The sequence below is a fragment of the Colius striatus genome, chromosome 3 (genome assembly GCF_028858725.1).
Source record: "Colius striatus isolate bColStr4 chromosome 3, bColStr4.1.hap1, whole genome shotgun sequence".
Lineage (NCBI taxonomy): Eukaryota > Metazoa > Chordata > Aves > Coliiformes > Coliidae > Colius > Colius striatus.
This window is the reverse complement of record NC_084761.1, coordinates 41633487-41659234: the sequence shown is the minus strand read 5'-3', so window position 1 is coordinate 41659234 and position 25748 is coordinate 41633487. Positions and strand designations below refer to the sequence as shown.

General features: G+C 41.4%; 1 protein-coding gene across 1 annotated transcript; it reads left to right on the top strand.

Moving 5' to 3' along the window:
* Window positions 1–375: 375 nt before the first annotated feature.
* Window positions 376–17593, top strand: FAM241A (family with sequence similarity 241 member A). Its single transcript, XM_061992756.1, has 2 exons — window positions 376–534; window positions 13870–17593. Exons 1-2 carry the CDS (start codon window positions 433–435, stop codon window positions 14113–14115), a joined length of 348 nt encoding a protein of 115 aa, XP_061848740.1. The 5' UTR covers window positions 376–432; the 3' UTR covers window positions 14116–17593.
* Window positions 17594–25748: the final 8155 nt, after the last annotated feature.

The window sequence follows — 25748 nt, the reverse complement described above, 5'->3', positions numbered from 1 at the left end:
CAGGCTGGCACTTTCTCTAATGAAAGAGCAGGAAAAGGTGCCAGCCAGGCCTGCCTCCCCGGAGATACACCGAAAAGGAGCCGTGCTAAACGTAACGCTTTATTAACACGTATAGCCTATTTCCTGGTTTTTACAAAAGCTTGGGAAAGCGGGTTGCCGGGGTGAGGTTTGTTTCGGTTTTTTTCCGTAGCAGCCAGCGGCCCTCCCTTGAGGCGGGACTCAGGCGCTCCCTTTCCTGCCGCCAGGGGCCGCCCCGCTGCCGGCCTCCCCGCAGAGCCACTCTCCCGCCGCTGCCGGCCACCCCGTGACGGGCCTGTTCCGCCCCGCCCCGCCCCGTCCCGCCCCGCCCCGCCCCGTCCCGCCCCGTCCCGTCCTGTCGCGCCCGGCGGCCGCGGCGGGTAGCGTGTGGCCTCGCTTAGGCGCGGAGCAGCCATGGGCTCGGCGGCAGAGCTTCTACGACCGTCATCATCACCGCCACCGCCGCTCGGGGAATGCCGAGCGCCCGACCAGCACCGCCGGCACCCGGAGGAGCAGGTGGGTCGCGATTTCATGGGTGCTCCGGGGAGGCCCCCGGCATCCCGGCCCGTCTCTCCGTCGCTCCCCGCCCCTCCATCGCTCCCCACGCTGTTTGAGCTCCATTGCGGCGGGGCTTATGCAACCCATACGAGCTGCGTGGGGCTGCCCCTGCGTGATGGTGGCGTATCGGCCCCTCCGCGTACCCGCCTGGCCACGCCTCATTCTTCCCTCCGAGACCCTCAGTCCACGTTGAAAGAGGTCCCTGCATGGCACCCACGTGTGAACATCTCGCTGGGAATGATTGGAGTGCCGTTGCCATTCCTCGAATTCTGCAATAGTTAATCTCTCAGTCTTTCAAAGGTTTGGGCATGTTCGCTTGAAGCTTTCCATCTCTTTATCACTTGTGAGATCGAATGGATTGTAATTGGAGAAAAACATCAGCTCTCTTGTGTGTGTGTTCTGGACTTGGCTGCTTACTTCGGGGTACGCGTTTTTACGGCATGGTGGGTGGAAGCCGGCTTCTCGCTTAGGAAAAGAAAGGAGCCGTGTACGTTTCCCTATTGTTAATTGTGAAATGGCTTTCCACGCACTCTGTTTTATGGACAGCGCGTTGTCCGGCTCCTTAGACAAAGGCAGGGTTAATGCATCTTTTCTACTCTTTGATTTAAAGCAAAAAAAGAAAAGAACACAACCTTTTTCATCTTCAATACTTAAATGTATGAACGCCTTAATCAGCTAAGAGACATGCACTAGCACTGATAGTTGTACAGGGGCAAACTGACCTGCTGGAGTACATCCCAAAGTAATTTATAGGCAGTTTTGTTTGTTAATCATTTTTGTTGAAAATTCTCCTAAGATGTTGCTCAACCATGAGCAACTTTCACAACTAGAATAGTTTAGTGTTTGAAAGTGTCTGGTGGTACTTGCCTGAGGTTACAGCTAAAAGAAGGCCACTTCTGAAAGTTGCTGCTATTTGAGAATTGACTCTGTGACCATTTACATGAGTCAATGCATCTCGCTTGGTCCTTTCTCTAGGAAAATGGGGCAGAGTAAGGCACTTAACTGAATGCAGGGTAAGGCCAGATATACCAGAAGAAGTGCAGCAGTTCCACTCTCTGTCTCCAAGCCTTTCCGCAGGATATCGCAGGAGGAGAGTCAGAACAGCTTGCTGGTTCTCTCTACTGTCCATCCTGTAAAAGAGAAGTTAAAAAGTTGCATCAGGTCATCTCGGATGTTACTATTATCAGTTTTAAGGCTTTCCTAAGGAGGGAGGTCACTGCCCATTACTGCTGCTTCTCTCTTAGTGATGAGCGCTATGTTGTGGTTTCAGGATGTGGTGTAGGCTGGAGAACTGCTTTCCAGTGTTACCTAGGCACACTTGAAGTTGGTAAAGGTACTGCATGGTTGGCCACAGGCACGCTTGGTTGAGACACCCTTCCCACATTTCTCAGGCAGTGGTAGCGATTGTGCCCCTTTCTGCCAAGTTACATTTGGACAGCAAGGCAGAAATTCTGTTTAGGCTGTGAGGCAGAAAGACAAAACTCCTTCCTCTTTACTGGAAGTGTTTCACTGTCATAGCATGGAGTATTTTTTCTCTGCATACTGAGGTGCCAGTAGCTGGACAAATAATAACCAGATTTGGAAGTACAGAATGTAAGTTGCCTTTAATATACACAAATAATGTGAATGTGGTATAAAATAACTGAAGAAACAACCATAATTTGATTATTTGATTTTATGTTTACGTATAAGGAAGACTAAAGCTCAGTGAGGAATTAGCAGTACATACACTGACTGCAAAGTTTGACAGAAAGTGCCAGATTCTCTCACTCAGGAGAAGCATAAACATATAGCTTAATTTGGAGTGGCTCCTGGGTCATCAATCCTAGTCACATGTTGTCACTTTTTTTTTGATTCATTAATGTGTCCAGATTTCTCTCAAAAATAATCAGTTCCCCTTGCCCTTCCTGCTCTCATGGAGGGGCCATTTCCATAGGCAGGAACTCTGTTTCCAGTCTGGATACTCACCTGGAGTTCTTGGTGGAGGCCTGGCACCAGTACTGTGTTTGCTGAGGGTGTTTGCACTCTTAATGTAACTGCAGGTCCTCAGTTTGTCTCTTTCTGTTTCCTGTTTTCTCCTGACACAAAAAAGTGCACACCACCACCTTAGTGTTACATGCTGTGCAAAACAGATGAATCACAATCTGTTTTGACAGTGGTGTAAATTCTTACTTTACACCAGCTGAGAGAAGTCTGCATGAGGGCAAATCCTTTGGCTGCCTTTGAGAGGTTTTTTTTAGGTGGGGTTCTGGCACTGGTAGTCTGAGTATGATTTGGTTTTTTTCCCAACTCATCCAAAATAAACTTTGTTTGTCTAAGGTCGTACCTAGAAACATAAAGCTAAAGAATACTTTCCTGGCAAGCAGGAACTAAATAATAACGTGTATACCCTTCAATATTTTTTTAAGTGAGTAATCTGTAGGAAATTACTTATTTGATGCCAAACTCTCTGGCCTTACTTTTCTATTGAAACTTATTATTATGTCAGCAAGAATGTGTTTAATGAAATTACTGACAGGTATCTTTTTAAAAGAATAGAAGGATGTGTTATAAAATGTTATACATAGCGTTTGGAATTCATTATTGCAGTAGACTGTAGAATTACCTACTTCAGTAAGTAGATTTAAAAGCTGAGCTGGATGATAATAAGATTTATGTCCTTTGTGCATCTGCGTGCAAATACAAGAATAATTAAGGTTACTTTAGTCTTCAAAGTGCTTCAGAACCTGGGTAGTTCCTTTCACCTCTCCTGCATTGTATTGCTGGTGTTCACAGGTGGTATGTGAAGACATCAAAAGATTTGTCTGCTCCTGAAAGCCGTGGGAGTACATTGCCGCTTCACCCTGAAAGTTCACAATTTTTCCCTAACTGTTGATAGTTATTAGTCAGATGCACAGGTTGTCCTGTATTCTCAACATTCCTGGAGTTTAGGCCTCACATTTCCTTCTCTAACCCACTTTCTGAAATAGGTTAGCCTTTGTCATATTATTGTGATTTAAATCTCATCAACATCTATAAATTAAACCACAAAATAAGTATGGAAAGATGGAATGTGTGTGAGTGTGTAATAATAAAAAGTGGGGCAAAAGTACTGCATTACAGTAGGGCATGGGGAGGTGTTAGCAGGAGACACAACAACTGCTTTGTCCGTGGGAACTTTACTGTAGCACAGCTTGGCATCAGACGGGTTTCTTGAAAGCTTTGGCACTGTACTGACCTATACTGAAAATTGTCTGCCTGGGCAGTAATAGCTCTCATAATTCTAAGTTGGAGGCAATGGCAAAATTCCCACTTGCTTAAGTGGGACCGGGATCTCCACCTTGTTCCAGTTTAGATAGATAAAAGCCAAAGCACTGCCTGACAGCTGAGCTAAAACCAGCACTTCTCCTAGAAAATGTCTGAACTCAGAGTTTAAATGTGGTAGGTGTGTTCACAAGCAGCGAAATTAGCTTACACAATCACCTTTGCATTAACTTGAGTTCATAACCTCTTGGGATGTTTTATTATTATTTTGAACAGTGTTTTATCTCTGCAATTTGAGTATTTTATCTTCTAGTAGGTGTGTTCAGATTTAGAGGAGCCATTACAAAAGGCTTTTGGTGTTTCCCGTTGAGAATTGTGTTCAGGAGATATGTGTTCAAGTTCAAATCCTGACCTTTTTGAATAGATTTCCAGGAGTACTTCTGGAAATAGTGTTTTCTTTCCAATATGGAAAGAGTGAGCAGAAACAAAACTAAAGGATAATATCAACAGCCTTGTGGTATACCTCATGTAAATGTCTCCTTGTTCATTGGAATATAGGAGGGATGTGTGTTGTGTTACCTGGAAGAGTATCATTTCAGTCATAACTCAGGAGAGGCCAAGGAAGTTTTAAAGTAAACTTTTATGTGTGGAAACTCTGGTGCCTAAGGCTAGAAAACTATTTCTAATTTATTCCAGACTGAGATAATCTGAAAATTGTAGGTTTCTTCTGCTTGCAGTTGTTGGGATTTGTTTCCAAACTGAAAATTGTAATACCTGACAGAGGGAGCTTAATTGCAAATTTGTTCTGACTCTACAAATAATTTAACTCTACTGCAAAGGTTCATAGCTAAAAAATAATAAATGATAACAACTTTCTAAAAAGCACTTGTGGTTTTCTGAGGCTTTTTCTGAGGACCTGTAACACCTACATAGACAAGGTAGCATACTCTGCTTAAGTAATGTGAAGGTCCTGCTTTTTTGAGGAAAAAGTGTTCTAGAGATGGAAGCAAATGGAAAGTGATTTTCCCTGAAGGCAAAATTAACAGTTACTGATTTTCAGCAAGCCAGTGCATTGATGCCATGCTGAACGTAGTGGGTTGCGAGCCTTCTGCTGAGTGACAGAATCACAGAATGGCAGGAGTTGGAAGGGACCTCTCGAGATCATTTAGTCCTCTGACCCCCTGCTCAAGCAGGTCCACATAGGTCAGGTCGCACAGGAATGCACCCGAGCGGGTTTTGAAAACCTCCAGAGAAGGAGACTCCACGCCCTCCCTGGGCAGCCTGTGCCAGTGCTCACTCACACCGACGGCAAAGAAGTTCCTCCTCATGTTCAAGTGGAACTTCTTGCATTCCAGCGTGTACCCCTTACCTCTTGTCCTGTCACTCGGCACTGCAGAAAAAAAGACTCACTCCATCCTCTTGACACCCACCCTTTAGGTATTTATAAGCATTGATAAGGTCTCCCCTTAGTCTTCTCTTCTCCAGGCAGAAGCAGGTCCACCTAGATCAAGTCACACAGGAACGTGTCCAGGCGGGTTTTGAAACCTTCAGAGGAGACTCCACACCCTCTCTGGGCAGCCTGTGCCAGAGCTCCCTCACCCTCACAGGAAAGAAGTTTTTTCTCATGTGTAAGTGGAACTTCTTGTGTTCCAGGTTTTTTCCATTACCCAGTGTCACTGGACACTACAGAAAGAAGTACCACTCCATCCTCTTGACATGCACCTTTTAAATACTTGTATTAATGAGATCCTGCCTCAGTCTCCTCCAAGCTGAACGGTTCCAGATCCTTCTTAAGGAAGATGCTCCAGTCCCCTGATCATCTTGGTGGCCCTACACTGGACTCACCAGCACTTCTCTGTCCCTCTTGAACTGGGGAGCCCAGAACTGGACACAGGACTCCAGATGAGGCCTCACCAGGACAGAGTAGAGGGGGAGGAGAACTTCCCTCAACCTGCTGCCCACTCTTGATCCACTCCAGGATGCCATTGGCCTTTTTGGCCACAAGGGCACATTGGGTCAAGCTGACAGATTTTAGTGGGGGAACCTTGAGAAACAAAATCCCATGCAAATTAAGTGTTTCATGTGTAGAGACAAGATGGATTAGAAGTTGCTTTTGATCTAGTTTCTGTGTAAAATTGAAGCATGGATAGGATCATGTTACAGGGGCAGTAATTGGAATATAAGTAAGAGTGTTAACAGCAGCCTAAAATGAGGGAAAGAGGCAGCAGATCCTAACATGGGGGCAAGCAGGATTCTTCTCCCTCACACCTTCTTGTGCTGGGTTCTTGTCTGTGACACTCAGCTGGTGCCATATCAGTGGGGAGGTGTATTCCTGAAATTAGGATACTCAGACATAGTTTACAGAGGGAAACCTCTTTTGCTCTTGAAGCCTTCTCAGCGCATGCACGAGTTCAGTATTTCAAAAAGACTTTTCATCTTCTTAACACAAAACCACTCCTAGTGTTTCAAAGTTTGTTCTAGCAACTATCGATCCTAAACTTGAGTTACTGTGAAAGCTGACTGAAGGGAATCCAGTGCAGTTGCTTTTCTTATGTTGTTGCTTGTTACTATAGAAACATCTTGTTTCTGTTTTATAAATGTTGTCTAGATTCTTTCTGTGAAATGAATGTTAACCCAGTCTTTATTTTGCAGTTTTTTATTTAAACTCCCTCTGAGTATGCCACTTTCATTGGTATGATGGTAGCTGTTGCAGTAAAGTACCATCGATACTAATTTTTCTAGTTTTCTTACATTTGCTTTTTTACTTTTTTTTCCCCCAGTGGAACAAATTAAACCTAGTTTGTCTTGGTTTTCACCTGGAAATGAGACATGATTTCTTTCTCATTTCCTTATCTATTAATCATTTCGTATTTAAATATCAGTTTAAAATTAGCCTAGAGAAATGAACTTGTTTGAGTTTTTTTCTCCAGACAATTGAAATACATTTTGTTGTCTTAATGGTCTATTGACTGAATATCAAGATCTCTTTACTGCTTATGTTTATGAGGTCAAATACTGTTCCTCAGTTTCATGCTAGTAAAGGGTAGGAGGGGATACTGTTCTCTTCCTGCTACAGTAGAAGAGAAGGCAAACCAGAAACATTTCCAATAAAATTATTTGCTCTCTTGGGGCAAATTTCACTTTCTTTTAATTAAACATAAGAAATCTTTTGAAGTGTGACAAAGCAGGGTGACATCCTGGTCCCGTGCCAGGCGTTACTCATTACTACAAAACTGTCTGATTTGCCTATGTGGAAGTGTAAGAGGCAGCCTGTGTCCGGCCAACCTGTGCATCACAGGCTTTCATACTGGTGTCCTGCAGTTGGGTGAGGCTGTGGTTTGGTGAAAGAGGAGGCCACAACCTGGGAACTTGCCATTTGCTGCACATCTCCAAAGCCTGTCTGTGGCAGTACATGGGATGGTCAGATGACTGAGTGCAAACAAGATCAGGTAATTAATTTCCCTGGGACTTACATTGCTGTGTATCATAACTATCAAATGTCTTTAGCTGTGTCCTGGCTGGTGTGTGTCCCTGTCTGCACCCAACAGAAGCTGATCTTTTATTTTGGAGGGCAGAGGACTTGTGGTTTTTTCCATGGTGGTCTCTGTCATCTGTTTACTTTCTTTTCATACTTTTCTGTAAGACAGAGCTTGAAGTATTTTCAGTTTCAGTTTGCATCGTCTAAAAAGATATGACTTTGTGAGGCCCTCTCTTCTGAACATTACTGTTCCAGCTTTCAAAATATAGGAATGTTTTACAGTAAGTAAGCATATTCTTAAAGTCACATCTCAGTGGCTTTTTTGACATTTAAGTGACTATGGGCTTCAGCTGTCAGACACACCACCTGTTCCCTGGAGCAAAAATAACCATAACTGGAGTAAGATAGATAGTAAGCAGTTAAATACTGCAGAGGAAACTTTTTACTTGTGAAAAAGGGAAAATCTATGGGTAGGTATATAAATGTGATATCCCTGGTTTCATTTGTTACACTGTTTTCTTTTTAACATCTTGTTTAAATGTCATTAAATACATTATTTTCTACTAAGCTCAAAAAGGATTTCTTTTCTACCTGATGTGGAAATAATTATCATAAATATACCATCTTTTTCATTTTTTTTTATGTAAAAAATGAAATGTAAATGTGACCCATTGTGATCTGAGGCATGTTACAAACGGTTTGGAGGTGCTGCTGCTTGTCTTTATTGGAGATAAAGTTTGTGGATACCTTTTTCCTGCTCCCTTCTCTCTTTACGTTTTTTGCCGGGCAGCATCTTTTCAGCTGTAAAATCACAAGCTTTTACATGGAGAGCAGTTATTTTCCCAGTCCACTGGATTCTTCTCCTCCATTGCTGGAGTTCAAGTTTGTGTAATGCCTTTTTGGGCAGTTAATGCAAGAAAAGAGAAACTGATAGACTTGTACTCAGCTTGGTGCTGTAGTCAAGTTGAAGAATTCCCACCCCATGCTCAAGTTGTCAGAGCAACAGGCAACTGTTGGGATTTCTTCAATTTGATAGTCATGAAAAATAGGGAGAGCAATGTTACTTGGTTTGTTTCGAAGGAAGTTTTACCTTCAGAGTGTTTAAATAGATTTTTTTTTTTTTTTTTAATAAAACATCCACCATCTTTAGGTGGAACCAGTCATTTATGTTCATTTACTCCCCTCTACCACAGAATGAAGGCTGTTGATCTTCATCCAATTATTTCACTCTTGATGGGAAGGAGGGAAGCAAGAAAAGGTTCCTGCTGTCTGACTAGTGTGGAATAGCCTTGCTCGTGACTTACTTAGGCTTCCCTGAGTTTAGGCAGCAGTGAGTTTGAGTGAATGTGGTGAATAAGTAAGGGTAGTTAGTGGTCAGAACACACATCATTTTGTGTATTATGTTGATGACAGACATAACTAGTGAAGCCACAGCCGGATGTTTGTTGGGTTCAGTAGGCTGAGTTGACTTTACCTTCTCTGTTTTAAAGCTAGTCCAGGAAAACATTCAATTACATGGGAGATTTGGGTTTTTTTCCAGAAGCACTTCAGGGATGTAGGAGTAGCAGCTATGCTGGGAGTGGACAGGACTTGCACTTGTTGTCTTCTGTGCAATCTCCTTGGAGACTTTCATTCTGAAAAAAAAAACCCTTTTTATGGCACCCTGCATCTGAGAAGGCACGTTGTGGTTCTCCTGAAAGCATCAAAGCAATAAGCCGTTTGGCAAATCAGCTAGATCAATTTGTTAACAAAGTTTCCATATTACAAAGATTCTTTAGTAAAGTTTTCCAGAGTTTGGCTCTTCGGGTTCAGACTTTGTGCCAGTAAACAGTGGGAGGCAGCAGGCAACAGCTTTGCTGATGAAAATATGACATGTTGTATAGGGAGGAAAATTTTATAAGACCATCTGAAAAGACAAGAGAAAATTGGATGCTTAATGGGAACTACAGCAGTAGGCTTGTGAAGAACATTGTGCATATGTACTGAGCAATGGGACAGATTAGACACTTCCCCTTCTATTCCATATGATAACTCTAATTTTAAATAATTTAAAGTAAGAAATAAAACCCAAATATGAAATGGAGCATGAGTCCAGCTCTGAAGTCCTCAGCACAGGAAAGGCACGGAGCTGTTGGAGTGGGATCAGAGGAGGGCCACAAAGATGATCAGAGGGCTGGAGCTCCTCTTCTGTGAGGACAGGCTGAGAGAGTTGGGACTGTTCAGCCTGGATAAGAGAAGGCTCTGGGGAGACCTTATTTGCAGCCTTAAAGGGGGACGATAGGAAGGATGGGAGTAGACTTTTTAGCAGCACCTGTTGTGAAAGCACAAGAGGTAATGGCTGTAAACTAAAATAGAGGAGATTCAGACTAGATACAAGGAAGAAATTTTTTACAGTGGTGATAATGAGGCACTGGAACACGTTGCCCAGAGAGGCTGTGGCTGCTCCATCCCTGGAACCATTCAAGGCCAGGCTGGATGGGGCTCTGAGCAACATGATCTAGTTTACTATGTCCCTGCTCATTGAAGGGGGTTGGACTAGATGGCCTTTAAAGTCCCTTCCAACCCAAACTATCCTACAATTCTATGAAATACTTTTTAAATGAAAGAAAAATTATTGCACTACATGAAAGTATTTAAAGAATATCAAATTAAAAGGGAATTGAGACAATGAAGTCACATAGAGTGGTAGTAGGTTTGTATAAAGGAGTCTGTACATGTAATTTGCTTTAAGGGCATTGATGATCCTAGTAAGTCTGAAATAAAATTACTGGGGTTTTTTTGCTTAAGCAGGGTTCAATACCTGGTGTGCAATAAGCTAGTCTACAGCCCAGGTACTGCTTTATTTCATATTTGTGCAGAGATAGGTGCTAGGTGGTAATTCCACAAAACTAGCACACTACACAAAAGTACTTTCACATATTTATCCTGTTACTTGTTTGGAAAAACCCCACCTAAATTTGCATCTGTTTATTAGTAATTACCATTCTTTATGCTCTTGGTTAGTTATATTTAAATCATCCTCGCTTGCCATGTAAATTAGCACTGATACTCCTTACATCAGAGGGAGAGGGAAGCAAGTGGCAAGTCTTTTTTGGTCTATGAATTGAGTAAGTGGTCTTAGTCTTCCCCTGCCACCTTTACCTTTTTACCAGTTACCACAGTTTTTTGCTGTCTTCATGCTAATTCTGCAACCATCTAGCCTTTGGGCCTTCTGAGGCAGGAGATTCTCTTTTCAGGACGTATTTTGAGCGTATATGCATCCATCCAGATCTCTGGCTGCACTTCTGCTGCCCCAGCCACTCTGAATTTCTTCATCACTCCTGTCTCATTGAAAGAGCAAGGATGAAGCAGACGTCTCTCACATTCCCTCCTACACTGTGGCAAACAAAGTCTGGGAGTGCCCCCTGATAGCACATGTTAGCTGTGAGAGGAAGAGCTGCTGTAAAGGCTTTAGAAGCATGTCTTCTCTGGGACTAGTGGTAAAAAAGTACTTTCCTGATACACAAAAAATTCTTAAAAATTATGAAGCTAAGGCTGGGTTAATAATTTTTAAAACTAGCAATTTTGAAATGGAAACATTCTTTTAAGTGAGAAATCTCTGTTAGGGGAGAGGGCATGTGCTGCTCAGAATGGGTACATGGTGTCTGTATAGCTTCAGGCTGATTCAGGAAGATTTGGTATGAAAATAGTCCTACGGAAATTAAGAGTCAGCTAGGAACTGTGTGCTTGCTGAGCACAGACAATTTCTAAAAATGTTTAGAAAAGTACTTTTGGGGAAGAAAGAGAAATATTTAGTTCTAAGGGTATGGACTAAGAGCTATTGGCACGTATGCAATCTGTATGCAATTTTACTATCAGTGAGATAACCTCTAGCTGCAATGTTAAAGCTTATTTAAAAATTTTCAGCACTTTAGGGTATTGTAACATTACTGGTGTTTGCCTTAAGGATTCTATTTTAGCTACACATCTGAAGAAACTATTTGTCCAGCTTGTCAAGTATTATGCAATATGCTGTCTGCATTTTATGGCTGAACTTGGATTTTGCTGAGTCGCCTGAAGCAAAATACATTCAGCCTGAGTTATCTGAAGCAGATTTTGAGATCTTGAGAATTTCCATGATCATTTTGAAAGGGTTTATAAGCTGTTGAAAATATTTGGAAAAAGAACTTGACACTTTGTAATTAAACACCACTTGTTAGTCTCTGACAAAGCAAACTTCTAGGCATGAGCTGCTTTAGATATTCTTGAATCTGCCTTTGTTTGAGAAGGAGAGGGTGAGATAAAGTTTGGCTTAAAATAAAGAAAAAATTTAAAAGACCTGGACCTAAATAAGGTGGAATTTACTCTCTACTCTGCTTAAGAGACTGCGTGCAACTTCTTGCTCTTGTCAAAGCACAGTGGGGCTGCTAAGGAGGGCCCGTGTCTTAACAGCCATCTCATACCAGAAGAGATGTCGTTGCTGTGGATATGTACAGTTAATGGTGCTTGGGTGGCCCAATGAGTTGGAGCTCATGGACATGTGCCTGCTGGCAGCCTTCTTGCCAGTCCAGTTACTCTAGGCAAAGGCTTCCAGGACATGCTGAGTGTCATTAATAATCCAGAGGCAAAGAAGTGATTTGGTTTCCATCTCCTGGCTGCATTGGCTGCTGGCTCAAAGCCTAAGCTATTCTGCTAGAATGTGTAGTGATTTCTCCCACACACGTTAACTCCTTCTCTCAGAAGTGATCTCTGTGCCACTTGGTGCGAACTGTACTCTGATCCCCTCCAGCAACATCCCGTAGGCACGTGGTCCCTGTGGCTTCTGCAAGCAGGAAGCAGATAAATGTATTTTTCTTTCCCAACATGTCCTTTCTATTTTCCCTAATTGTTGTGATCAACATACCACTTGGGCTGATGGCTTGTGTGTTTCTCTCTGCTCTTTGGGAATTGAGGTGTAAGAATTCCTGTAATAACAACGTTGCGTTCCCAAACTGACAAGCCTCCTTCCCTGCTGGGTCTGCAAGGGCTCACAGCAGACTGCCTTTCTTGAAGAGACTGATGGTGAAACATTGGAATTAATGAGAAGTCAACATTTATTTGAATTGACTAAAGCACAGCTAAAGCAAAAATGCTGAAAACTGGGGTTTCCATATCCAGTGAATGGGAGAAAATGACCTAGGAAGCAGGCTAAGGTGTGACTGTGGCTGTCAGTATATAGCCTCCAGTACTGTGGTTCTTGCATTCAGGGTCTTTTGCAATGCAGCAAAAAAAAATTGAACACAGTATTCATTACTGTTTAGGCTTCCTGCTCCACTCACTTTCTGGGATTAAACTGAAGATTAAACAAAAATATTTATGAATAAGCAAATAATAAAATCTCAAAATGACACAAAATGCCCCACAAAAATCACACACAGGTGAATGACTGTAGAGGTTTTGTTGGGTTTGATATGTTTTCCAGTAGCAGCAGTGGTGCTTTACCCAACCTGCATTCAGTCAGAAGGTTCTGCATTGTGGCCTAAAGTCTGGCCTAGAAAAAACAAATATTCTCTTCCTTGGTCTTTACAGGATGTTTTTCTGTGGCAATGGGAAATGCTGTTATTCTTGCTCTCTAATGCCTGGCACTGCTGTGGGAGGAAGGAGATTTCACTTTCTCTACTGAGACCATGCTTTGTAACCAGCAGCACAGAATAGCTTGCATCCTTGAAGACAGAACTAAAGATATGTGTTTGCTTTGAATCCAGGAGACTAATTGCACATAGACTTTGCAGGCAATTTGTTGGACCTATTGATCAGTTGACTGAAATATTGATGAGTACTTGCTGCCTGTGTTTTTGTTGCTGCCTAATGGAAGGAATAGAAAACTCATGTTTGTCATCTCGAAAGCATGTTCACCCTGTCATACCCAAATTCCAGGCAATAAGGTTTTGTGCAGACAATCTTTGGGCAACTGAGTAAGGAGAGGTGGGATTTCAAGCTCTAATGAAGTTATAATTTACATATTGAAATAGTCATATGTTTTCTGCAGTGGCATTTAAACATACCATCTTCTTCTAAAGACGTGCTTCTGCCTTCCTCTGTGTTTCTCTCATTTTTCTTTTTGGGGAAGAGTACAAACTTGTTTCCACTTGTGGATAGTAGCCCTTCAGTTCCTTATGTTTGGGTGCAAAGTACTGTATAGCTTGTTCTTGTGGTTCCAAAGACATTCTGGAAATAATTTATAACAAATGTACTTCAGTCAAATCCCATCCCTGAAGCTACAGGCATATAATTCGGTTTTGCTTGCCCTGACATCCACATTGCACAGACTAGTAAGGCATGTGAATGGCATCTAGAGGGGAGACAGGCTGTTATGTGTTTGTAGTGTTGCTTCACATGTCTCAAGTTCAGACAAGCAAGTGTCATCCATAATGTTGCACCAAAGTCACCAGCTCCATAACGTTTTCAGTTTCTTGATTTAAGGAGAGAGAAGCTTTATTGCATGTGTGTCTTCTTTTTACGCATTCAGATAGAAACAGCTGAGACCTGTTCAGAATCACAGTAATAAGAACTGATTGTACAACACATTTCCTAACTCTGTCTTCTGTTTGCAGGTCCAGCAAGAACAGAGGAACCACACTGCAGAACCTGTAATAGACGACTACAAAAAGATGGGGACTCTCTTTGGTGAACTAAACAAAAGCCTTCTCCGAATAGGCTTCACAAGGATGTACTTTGGAGAACGGATAGTAGAACCTGTAATAATTATATTCTTCTGGGTTATGCTCTGGTTTCTTGGCCTACAAGCTCTTGGACTGGTTGCTGTTTTGTGCCTTGTCATTATTTATGTACAACAGTAAAATTTTAAAGGCACTGTTCGGATTATGTATTTTGACACTGTCATCGTGCCAGTGTGATTATGGGTTTAAGCAAACGGGTGGTATATCAAAAGCTGCAATGCTTCAAATTGCATTTCACTGAACTTCCAATGTTTGGATGAGCGAGACTAAAATTATGCATTTTAAGCACTGCCCTACTGCATCTTTGAAAGGTGACAAAGGAGATATTTGTAACTTAATTGAGTCCAATAACTGTTTTCTGCACTCTTGGGGCCTTAGTCCAGGGATTGGCTTTTTGTTCTTCCTCCTCTCCCAATGTTCTTGCTTTGTATAGTGCAAATTTCCTGATTGTTTTTAAGAGGACACTTGATGTGAGTGTCCTGTTTCACTGCGGGAGGGGGAGATGCTGCTGTGCTGGTTGTTCCCTGAATCTGCATCATTTGCTAGTTTTTGGTGAAAAGCTAAATCTGCAGAAGGGAGGTTTGCTAAGAAACTTAACAATGGCAAACGTTCATAAGGTGAACACAACCGCCCAACACAAAAGTATCAGCTTTACCCCATGAAACAAGCTATGTCAGCAAAATGATTTTGTACTAATATTGGCAGCTTCACACAAGGAAGGCTTCAGCTGTTGTTTCGGAGGAATCACAGTCCTATGTTGGCCAAATAGCCTTATGCAGCTCTACCTTGTGTTTGGAAATGTACTCAGCTCCTGCTGCTATTTTTCTTTCTCTTTTTTTTTTTTTTTATTTTTATACTTGCTCTTTCCCCTAGCCCTTCTGAAGATAAATATTTGGATAATTCATGGACTTTGTAGGTAATTACAGCTGCAGAGTTGGAGAGCAGCGCTAGAATGCTGCCTGCTTCCTCTGGGTAGCCAGATAGAGATCTTAGCAAATGTCTTAACGCTTCCCTGACTTGCTGCTTCCCTGATTTGCTGCAGCATGGGCCCAACACCAGGGAGAAGCGTTGCATACGTAACCAAATCAGACATATTTCCTCAGGCAAGGCAAGAATGTAGTTGAAATCAGGTTGTCATTCCACATAGTAATCTTAACTGATTGATTTCCACGCAGTGCAATGAAAATCTGTGGGTGTGTGTCATGGGCGCAACACAAATGGGAGAACAGGATATATGCATTCAAGAGTTGGTGCAAAATTCCCTCTGGCCTCCCAGGAATCACACCAGGGCTGTTTTTAATATTTTCAAGCTGAATGTGCTTATTGAAAGAAAAACTGTAAAATGAGGCAGAATCTCGACTAAATAGGCTACCAATTTGATACTTGCTGTACATTACTTTTAGTAAGAAACTTAATAGCAAAAGTGACTTCATCTATTGTACCGTGAAATTGTACATTTATTTAAAGAAATGTAATAGAAGATGAGAAATTTACAGAAAACTATGTTCACTTTTGCAGTGACCTTTTTGCTAAACATTTTTATACTAGCAGAGATCAAGAATAGGTCAGTTGAAAATGCTGTCGTATCAGCGGCTTTCAAAGTTAAAGGGAGCTTCTCAGTGATCCCAGTCTTGCAACTGAATTCTCAAGGCTGATTTTATGCCTGCATGGATCATGCTGGTTGCAGGACTCTATCTCCAGGACCCTTAGCCACAGCCCTTAACAGACTTTACTGTCAGTGAAATAACTATTCAGGGCAGTAAACAAAGGCCCAGGTCCTCTGAAGTTTTTATGTGCCTAAATGCCATCTGCAGGCTTGTCTCTCTTCTAATGAATCTTTTGAGGAGCCAGGACTTCTCTCAAGATCTTCAGATGACCTTGACTGTGAATCCGAGAGGCTCTGCTGACCTGGCAGGACTGTAAGGGAGCAGGACTGAGGCTCAGCTGTATGCTCAGATGACAATTAAATAGTTATGCTGGTATGTTTGATGACAGAAGGTGTTCCTGGACAGGGGAATTCATTACTTGCAGCTAGAAGTCCCAAAGCAAACAGCAAGTACAAGCACAGCTCAGACGCAGGAGCTCTGTACTTCCAAGTGCCTAGGGGTAAACTTTGGGTTTGTTTCAAGTCCCTTAGAAAGCAGAACATCTGTTTACACCTTTGCATCCTTGTATAGATATAATGGTGCGTTTATGTATACTCTTCTCCTGTACAAGGGTTGTACTACAAAAGGTGATTGTAGCTGAATGAAAAAAAAAATCTCTCTCCTTTCTTCCCACAATCCAATTGCTTTCATCCTGTAGGAAGAAGTGTCTCTGGTATCCTTGTTGCGGTAGTCCTCTTGTGTAAAGACACCGTGCTGTGAGCTGGCACGTAGTATTTCCTTAAAGTGATGATTTTGCTCTGTACATGGGAGTGGGGAACAGTGAACCAAGGGTGTGACTGACAGTTTCAGTGAGGATGTTGTTTATGTGCATGTACCCTTTTAGTGTGTGTTTATTGATGACTTTCACTCATGAAATCATTTGAGTTGTTCTTTAGGTGATTGTACACACATACTCTAGGGAAAGGGAGCTTTTGGATTAAGATTGTTTATGGTGACCGTTTGATATGGTTTTTTCTTAAGGGTAACTTACTATGTCTTGTCCTTCATAGAAGTGTTTTGTTTTTAAAAACCTGAAGAGAGCCCCCCCTAATGGAGTTAAGTTGAGTGATAATAAAGAAAGAAAAATAATGTATTTCATGGAAAATACCACTTGCTGGTTTGGTTTCATACATTCCATTGTATATAACAATTTGCACTGAATCAGCTGTTCTGATTTTGTGCTATTGCTATACCATATCCCTGTCACTTAATAGGAAAGGAAAAGAAAGAGGAGTCAAGCAAAGAAAGGGGCTGAGATAGAATCAGACATAAAGGGTGAAAAATGGAATGCAGTGAAATTATGAATATGTGTGTCCAAAGAAACCTCATCGTAAACACGTGCCAAAAGTGCGGGAAGGGGTGGGTGAGCAGTCCTTGCACTGTGTTCTGCTTTCCATCCAGATGTAGTTCCAAGGAAGAGGAAGCACTAAGTGTTCAAAGGGTGTCTCTCACTAAAAAGCAGAAGATTAATTTAATTTGGAAAAAAAAAAAACAAAACAATTTCACTGTTGTCTGTGTAATAAAAATTGGTGGTGTTATGTATATTGGTAGGTATTAATATCATTATTATTATTATTGATAGAGCTGAAAGCACCTTTATGCATGTGTGTGTAGGACTGTAAGAAGGAATCATGTCCCTTAAATCTGTGTTAAATGACAAATGATGTAATTTTTGTTGGTCAGCATAATATACTGAGAGCTTTTTTTACAAAACCTGCGGGTTTTTTTAAAGAATGGACTCTTCAGCCAAAAGCATGAATGTTTGAACTACAGTGTTCATGGAAGGAACTCTACACGTAGGAGAAACTTGGAGAACGCTGTATTGAAAAAGTCATCACATAGAAATTGCCCATATGAAAGGGACGAAACATCTTTCTTTAAAACTCTGTATTAAATGAATCCTATGGAAAGCACTTTGTTATTCCAATTAAAACTAATGCCATCAATGAGAACTGTGGATGCTTTGTGGTGTTTTGTCCAAGGTTACTTCACTCCTTTCAAAATCTCATGGTAAGCCCAAATGAATGTGATGGGACAGCGTTCAGGCATCCACTGAAATTAGTTCACTTGCAGCTAGGGAGGAAATAACTGCAGTGCAGGAGCTGAATAAACTGTGTCAGGTCTCTGTGGTTGAGTGTGCAGCAAATTACACTGATTTTTTTTCAGCCAGGTGTTTACACCATAATGATGCCATTATTTATTAAGTAGCTCTTAATTCACAGTATATCTATTTTGCATCCAGAGCAGCCTGTGAAGGAACTAGATGTGCTCTGAGGTGTGAAAAATCCTTTAAAGTGTCAAATGCTATGCCACAGAAGGGCTTGGGAATTTTCATTTGTTGATGTGGGGTTTTTTTAACATGTATAGAGCAGCATAATATTCAGAAAGAAATCCGCTTCAAACTGTTCATTCTTTGGGTTTTTTTCTGCAGGTCAGAAGGGTGTTCATTCTGCCAACAGATCCAACAGGAACTAAAATGTGTCTGTGTTGCTTAGGATGCACATTAAGCAGTCTAGGCTTTCTAAAAGTAGCGAAGTTGAGTTTGGTCCTTCAAAGTCATATTAATGTCTACACACAAAATACACTAAGGCTCACTGATTGAATAAATTCAAGCCTTCAGGTTTTATTTCCAGCAAAGTATCTTGGTCAGACTTTTTATAGGGTACATGCAAATTCAAGAACAACCTGTCTTTGAGTGTGATTTTTTTCTATCCTGGGCTTTACTCTCGGTTTTGGAAGATTCTTAGCCTCTCTGCCAGAACTGATGGCTTCATCCCCTCTTTACTTTTCTTCTCCCACTGTGTAGTGTTGCCTTCTCTAGGGCTGTTGACTCTCTCTCTGTGCCAAGAGTTTGGGTGTTTTCGTCATCTAATCTTTTTTAAAACTACCCAGACAGACATCTAGGTTTTCAGTTGGATATTTTGTTTGTTTTACTGTGTCTCTGCTTAACGCCTGCCTTCCAGAGAGGATTTCTAAAATTACACGTGTTACGTAGTCACTTCTTTTGTACGGTGCTTATCTGTTGTTTTAGATGATGGATGCCAAAGTGCCATTTGTAGTCACCAAAGGTCCAACAGTGCATTGCAAAAGTGCAGAGTGAAGAACTGCTGGTAGATTGCCACCAGAATTTTGAGAATAGACGGGTCAAGCAGCATTTGACTTAAGGTTATTTCAAGCTTATACAGGCAGGTAGTCTGCTAACTTCCCATAACTCCTGCTGGCACCATGGTTTCTTCTGAGAATGTCTCCAAATATATACAGAATCGTTAATATTCCTTCTGCGTGCATTCTGAAGAAACCAAGCTTTCATCCGTTCTCTTCCACACAGAGGAACCAAAAGGAGATGAGAAAAAGGGGAACTGGACATACAATAATGTTTTTAACTTGTGTGCAAGCTTGCAGGTTTTTTTTTGTTTTGTACTATCCAGATAACATTATTATGTCTTGCTTGCAGTTGTCAGAAATCTTTGCATCAGCCCCAGCCTAGATATATTTTCCAGTTAATATGGAAGTGAAGCAGATGAGTTAATATATGCCTTTTCCCAAAAAAAATCTTGAAAAAACTCCTCCCACCCCGAAGTGGCAGGAGGGATGTGAGTGGATAAAGCCCATCTGATGACAGGAGCTGCTCTTGATGCAGCCTCAGGTGAACTGGCTCCTTCTCAAATACAGCAGGCTACCAGTGCCACAGAAAACATCTTGCCCAGCCCCAGGCATTGCTAAAACTGCAGGAGTCCAAGTGGCGTGGAAGGGGAAGGCCTGTTAGACCACAGTCCAAAGCATTTGATAGGACAGCATTTTGAAACAGAGCTGTTATTTAATACAGTGGCTAGGTTATAATGTTCATTAAATGAAATTAAGCCCAATTGTTTCTTGGCTTTCCCTGGCACATCACCTTGCGTCCAGAATGAACATTGCTTGCATCAAGTGTTTCTGTTTCTGCAACCTGTCTGTGTCTGTTTAGATGTATGATTTATTGTTAATTGTGTTTTAAAGCACTGAAAGGTAAAAGGGCCCATCTTTTAGTCATCATTTTAAGAGGGTTCAATTAGTATAAGTGAGAAGGGAGCCAAATTTGTCCCAGGCAAACCATTGAGAGCTTCCTTATAGAGGAAAAAGCTGCTACCTGATGTGTGGGTGATGAACTGATGTGGGTCTGTACACTGTCCAGAACAGGTGGTGGAAAGTGACCATTTACAAATAAATTACGTATTTTCTAATATAGCAATCTTCCTCAAGCTAACTGGCACATACTAACCAGGCACAAGATGTGTAGTAAGGAAATGAATTATCAGCTAAGGAAAATCCTCTGGCAACCAAAATCCTATTCTGTATCAGACATTGAAGCGTCTCTTCTTGAATGAGATTTGGGTTCTGTTGTAGTGGTGCAAGCTATCTTCATTCAAAGGTTTAGAGAGGCTATGTAATGCACATGCAGAGACATACACAGGCAACATAGTACAGCCAACAGAGTTGACTCAAAGCCACCCTTCCTTTGCTAGCTGCTTCGTTATATGCTGCTTCTGTCCATGAGATCACCCAGGGCCCAATTGATTAACTTGCAGCACCTGTTCCTGATATTGGAAGTAGCTTGCCAGCTGCATTAACTTGTCCCTACCATCTTTATTCAAGCTGGCTGGTCCAAGTCACATTTGTGCCTACAGGTTCTTAAATGGTTTAGCTCATTACTTCCTTATCTTCATGTTATCTCTTTAAACCATTGATCATCTTTCTAAAAGCTGTCAATATCAGTTCAGAATTCTTGAAAGCTGCTCCTCTGTCATTAGCTGTTCCCAGCAGAGCTGGAGGCAGCTGCTGTATGCAGCATGGCAGGCCACAGGGAGACACCAACGTGTTCATAGTAATAGCTGGATAGTGTCACAAAGCCTCAAAGCAAGTCTCCAGTACTTTCTTTGCTGTCATTTTCTGTATTCATTCAATTCCTTCAGTCGCTCCTCATGAGACATGTTCTCTAGACCCTTCACCAGCTTCCTTGCAGGTCTCTGGATACACAGTAGCATCTCAATGTCCTTCCTGTAGTGAGAGGTCCACAGCTGGGCACCCACTTAACCGACCTTCGTTTCTCATTACAGTGGAAACACACTTCAGCATACTGCAGCCATGGCTTCAGCCCAATAAGGTGGGGGAAAGTGGGATGATGCAGCTGTCCTGAGAGAGTAAACATTTGTTTTTAAGCTTATTTCTATGTCTTCTGTTGCAGAGAGGGATAGTCTGGAGTCTGTTGCCCATTTTTGATGCTTAGTAGATAAGAGAACCAAAGGCATGCAAGTGTTTGAATAAAAATGTTTTTCATTTTGATTCCTAGTTTCTTCATTCCATCTGTAATTAGAGAGATAAGAAAGTAATTGGCTGAGTGATGTTAGCTCTGGAGTTAACTTGACTCTTATTTAAAAAATTCTTATCCCAAGGTCTCCAACAGGTACATTCAAATTGCTGTGGTTTTTTTTAGCTTTCCTTCACAGTCTATTTTTTTTCCTTGTTCTAATGCCATTTTTTTTAAATAAGGGTGTTTTGGGGAGAGTCTGTTCCTTGCTAGGCATATACCTCAGTGGAGATGGGACTGTTGGACAATTTAGTATTTCAACCCTGCAGTTGGTATGGGTTTTGTCATTGTTGAGACCAACTTGTCATGTTGGGTCTCTGTGCTGAGAAGCAGGTAGGTTTTAAAGTATAGTTAAGGTTTAAGGTTAATAATGTTTACTTGTGCAGTGGTGGCTATGCTGCAGGTTCCCAAGAGTTAGCCATGTGTTGTAATGACAGTGTTCTGCAAAGGAACTCTAGAAAATAAGCTAAAGACAATGTGAGAGTTCAGATCTTCACGAGTAACTGCCAATTAGTGCTCTCTTCTTCCTTTGATGTTAGAAAAATATATATATAAGTTAATGCATTTTTAAATCCTCCAGTTAAGTTTTGAAACCAGTAGCACAGAGCTTTTTGACACTACCCATTTCCCATCTTTTCTGGAAGTTTCCTGATTGCCACCTTCATTATTTTCCCCTCCAAATCCCTGTTTACTACAGATCGTAGAGAGGAAAAAAAATGTAGCTATTCCCAAATAGAAGGCACTCGCTTGCAGTGTCCTGGTAGCACAGGCTGCTTTTTCCATCCTAAGCACTTCAGAGATCTCCTGGGGAAGCCATCAAACCCAGAATCACCTCTGCTTTTACATCATTATTTATACTGCTGTTTTTTACTTTTTTTGATGAGTTACATTTAAAAGCCAAGTGCTACATTCCACCCTCACCGTTGGAGTCCCTATAGCAAGAATTTTTTCTGCATGCCCAGTGGTGCTGCTTTCAGTAAATATTTCAAAATCCCCAGGGCCAAACTCAAATTGAAATGGAAGAAGCATATTCTACCCCTGGCACAGCTCTTGATCCCACTCTTAAGTGGTCCTTAGCCCCTTACTCTCCTTCAAGAATTCATCCAAAACGCCCTCTGCAAAATCACAGTGAAGATTCAAAGGGGGTTTTCAGCCTGCAGTAACCTTCCCTGTAACACTGTCATGAAGAAATGTACCATTGTTAAGGTGTTTAACTGCCAAAGGATCTGATGAGAAGCAAAGGGCTTTTTGAAGTTTCCTGTAAAATGCTGAAGTAGTGTAATCTGTGGTTCCCTCCACTTTCAGCACCGTTAATCATTTATTTGCTATGTGCCTGGGGGGGGATTTCATATTTGTGTTCCACGAACATTAATTTTTATCTCCTGGGTAACATTGAGCTATGACATTTTCCATCACAACATTTTTGTGCTATGTTTTTACTCAATCCCATTGTCACTCAGGCTGAAAGTTGGTTAGCTGCTGCTGCTGGGGGATAGAGGCCAGCAGTCTTACCCTTTCTAGTCCTGCCCAGAAAAATGTCCCCGTGTCACCTCTGTGTCAGCCTGGGATCCAAGGTGTGTTTCCAGCAAGGCTTACATCGTGGCTCATTTGAAATGAGCCTTCATCCAGGGTTTTCTGCACTCTAGGAAAAAGCCTGTTGGGACTTTGTCACGAGAACACTGTTTTGAAGTCACCTGCATCTCCAGTGACCTTAAACAGGGGAGTTGCAGGCTGCCTCTCCTCTGTCTCTGTGCCAGTGCCTAGGGCAAGGACAATTTTGGCTCATTATGGGATTGTAAAGCCTCTGTCTACGTTTCTGAGTGATGGTTTAGGAGGAAACCTTTTTCAAAGCATGCAATTAATTGGACTAAAATAGAACAGACTGAACTTCAAAAACAAACTAAGCATAGGTTTCTGCTGTTCTCCTTTGCGTTTTTTTATAAGGAATACCTAGAATAGTTTTGTTTTCAAATAAAGAGTTAGCATTTGAACCATTCTTTTGTAAAATGAACACTCAATGAGTCTTTAAATAATACTTCTCATCCCACCTCCTGGGACATCCTGGGGTTTCCAGCTGTCTTGCGACTTCGTGAAGAGCTGTGCTGCGGGCAGTGTGCTTGCTCACGGCCGTGTTGCAGCAGCTACCATGTGATGCCAACAGAATGCCTGTGGCTGTCTTCCCCATGTTTCTGAATTAGCATCGTTTTGTTGCTGAACTCTGAAATGCATTTCATCTTGAAGAGCAGAAATGGAGTTTAGCATATCAAAGATGTACACTGGCACAAGAGTGTGCCATTATTACTGTAAAAAATCACACCACTGAAAAACGTAACCCTTTGTAGTGCCATACACTGGGATGGTGCTATTTTCTTATTTCATCTTGCTTTTTATTAACAGCAAAAGTTTGCAGAACTATTCCAGCATTGCAAATCACAGACGTGTAATATCTGTTACCTTCCCATCTGGGCAATTCGCTTTCGCTGGCAGAGAAATTATTAAACCTTGAATTTGTTTCTTTTAGGTGTATCTGCTTTATATCCTGCTAGTAGTAATACATACAAGTGGAAACTACTGTATTAGTTAGAAGGTTGGCACTACACAACCCACTTTGAAATGTCTTCACCAAGGATTTTTAAAAAGATACTGCACGCAATATCTGAATATATGTAGGATTTTATTTCTTGAAACACAGGTCCTTCATCTTATGCACCTGGGAAGGGACCTCCAAAAAAAAACTAAAACCAAAACTATTTTACTGTGAGGGTGAGGGAGCAGTGGTACAGGCTGCCCAGGGAGGGTGTGGAGTCTCCTTCCTTGGAGATCTTCAAGAGCTGTCTGGACATGTTCCTATGCGACCTGATCTTGGTGAACCTGCTTCTGCAGGGGGTTGGACTAGATGATCTCTAAAGGTCCCTTCCAACCCCGACCATTCTATGGTTCTATGACAAGCTGTGCCTGGCATTGCCTTGGCTTCTGTTCTGGTCCCCAGCCCAGCTATAAGTAAGGGCTTCTGCACTTCTCTCTCTATCATAGTCTCACAGAACTGTTCTTGGAAAGTGTCCTGCAGATACAAAACAAGCTCACACAATGGTGGGAATGAGTTATCTAATGACATGAAGGATCACGAAGAGGGATGTTCAGCAATGAAAGGCAATGACATCAGGAAGCAAACAGGTACAATTCAGACAAGCAGGGTATTTGTCAGTTTAGAACAAATTCAGCAGTAGATAACTTGAAATAGGACTGTACTAACTACAGAGTTCTGGGTAGCCTGAAGAGCTATTGGTTGTGTAACTGAACTGTGCTTCTATTTGGTTTGTGTATGTAAGCTGTACTGTATAAGGTGTCTCAAAAGACCTACAGCTCTTCTTAGCAATGTGCAATTATATGTGTGCAAGACAAACTGCAAATTTATCCTGATACTGAAAAAAGTCTTTCATAGTGCCTCTCTGCATTAGTTCAGTCACTATTTTCTCCAAAACATAACTACTTCAGAGCATTGTTTTTAATACTTTTGAAGATTTAATATGCTAAAACATGTTCCTACTTAGTCTCAGAAAAGCAGTTTCTGTTCTTCAGAGGGGCTCCCTGCTTTTTTGTGGTAAGTGCAGAACCGGAACCAAACTCTGCAGTAGCATTAACTTGTGCTAAATGCAGTGTATCAAAAAAAGGAATTTAATTTATGTGCCTCTTGGCTTACTTTGAGCTTATCTTCAGCAAGCTCAGCTTTTTTGAGCCTGGATACTTTCATATGCGTGTCTTATCCTTTAAGAAGCAAAATAAAAATAGCTTTAAGTCCTTTCCTGTATTGGGCTTTTCCAGGAAGTGTAGCATGTTTGTAGCTTTGCTTGCATTTCCAAATTTGCCTTTAGAACAGTGAAATGGTTGAACTTTTTGCCTGAAGGCCAGACTCCTTAGGGTTAGCAGGAAGTTGCTATGCTCCTCTAAAATTGCTTACTTGAGACTTCCCTTGCACATGCTCTGTTATTTCCATAATAGAAAACATCATAATTAAAAAACACTAGGTAAAATATAGTGAATTACTTCTTAGAGCCATATATTTTTTTATAATTTGGCAGATCTAGCCTACTTGTAAATCAGTAAGTATACAATACAGGAAGGAAAGTGTAATAACTCAAACTCTGACAAGGAAAACAAAGAAAAGCTCTCAGATGAACTTTTATAGGAGAATTTTTCTCAGTGAGGTGTGTACACCTATTTTGTTTATATTTGCAGCACTGATGGTGACACAAGAATTAGACATGTAATAAACTTACAGAGGCAATAGAAAGGATTATGTAAGAATACCTTGGAGTTAAGAGCTGGAGTTAAAAAAAATAAAAGGAGGAGGGTGGAGTAAATTTCATAGTATGATGTTCAAGGTCTAAGAGCTCATCTGTTGAAGCCAAAAGGAGAATAGATAGAGTTTCAGCTAAATACAGGATAAACAGGAGCCAAGAACAAGATGTGTCTGTCAGAAAATAGAATCCTAGGATGTCTTGGGCAGTGTATGTTTACTACAGACATGTAACAGGTCTTTGTTACGTACATTGCAATCAATTTTGTTAATCTTTGCATGTGTACATACATATATATAAAAACAACAAATTCAATCTGGTACTGAGGAAATTTCATGAAAATTAAAATATGGTAAAAGCTGGACTGTTTGTAAAGGTAAAATTAAGGGCAAAGCATGACTGGGAAAACTAGGTGAAAGGGTGAAGCTAGCTGAAGGGTAATTAGGTAGAAACTGTTAGTAACTT

Bases quoted from the DNA above. Each gene is read 5' to 3' on its own strand.
- FAM241A (XM_061992756.1), top strand. From the start codon at position 433: ATGGGCTCGGCGGCAGAGCTTCTACGACCGTCATCATCACCGCCACCG. The intron at 535-13,869 runs GTGGGTCGCGAT...TTCTGTTTGCAG, and splicing joins GCCGGCACCCGGAGGAGCAG to GTCCAGCAAGAACAGAGGAA.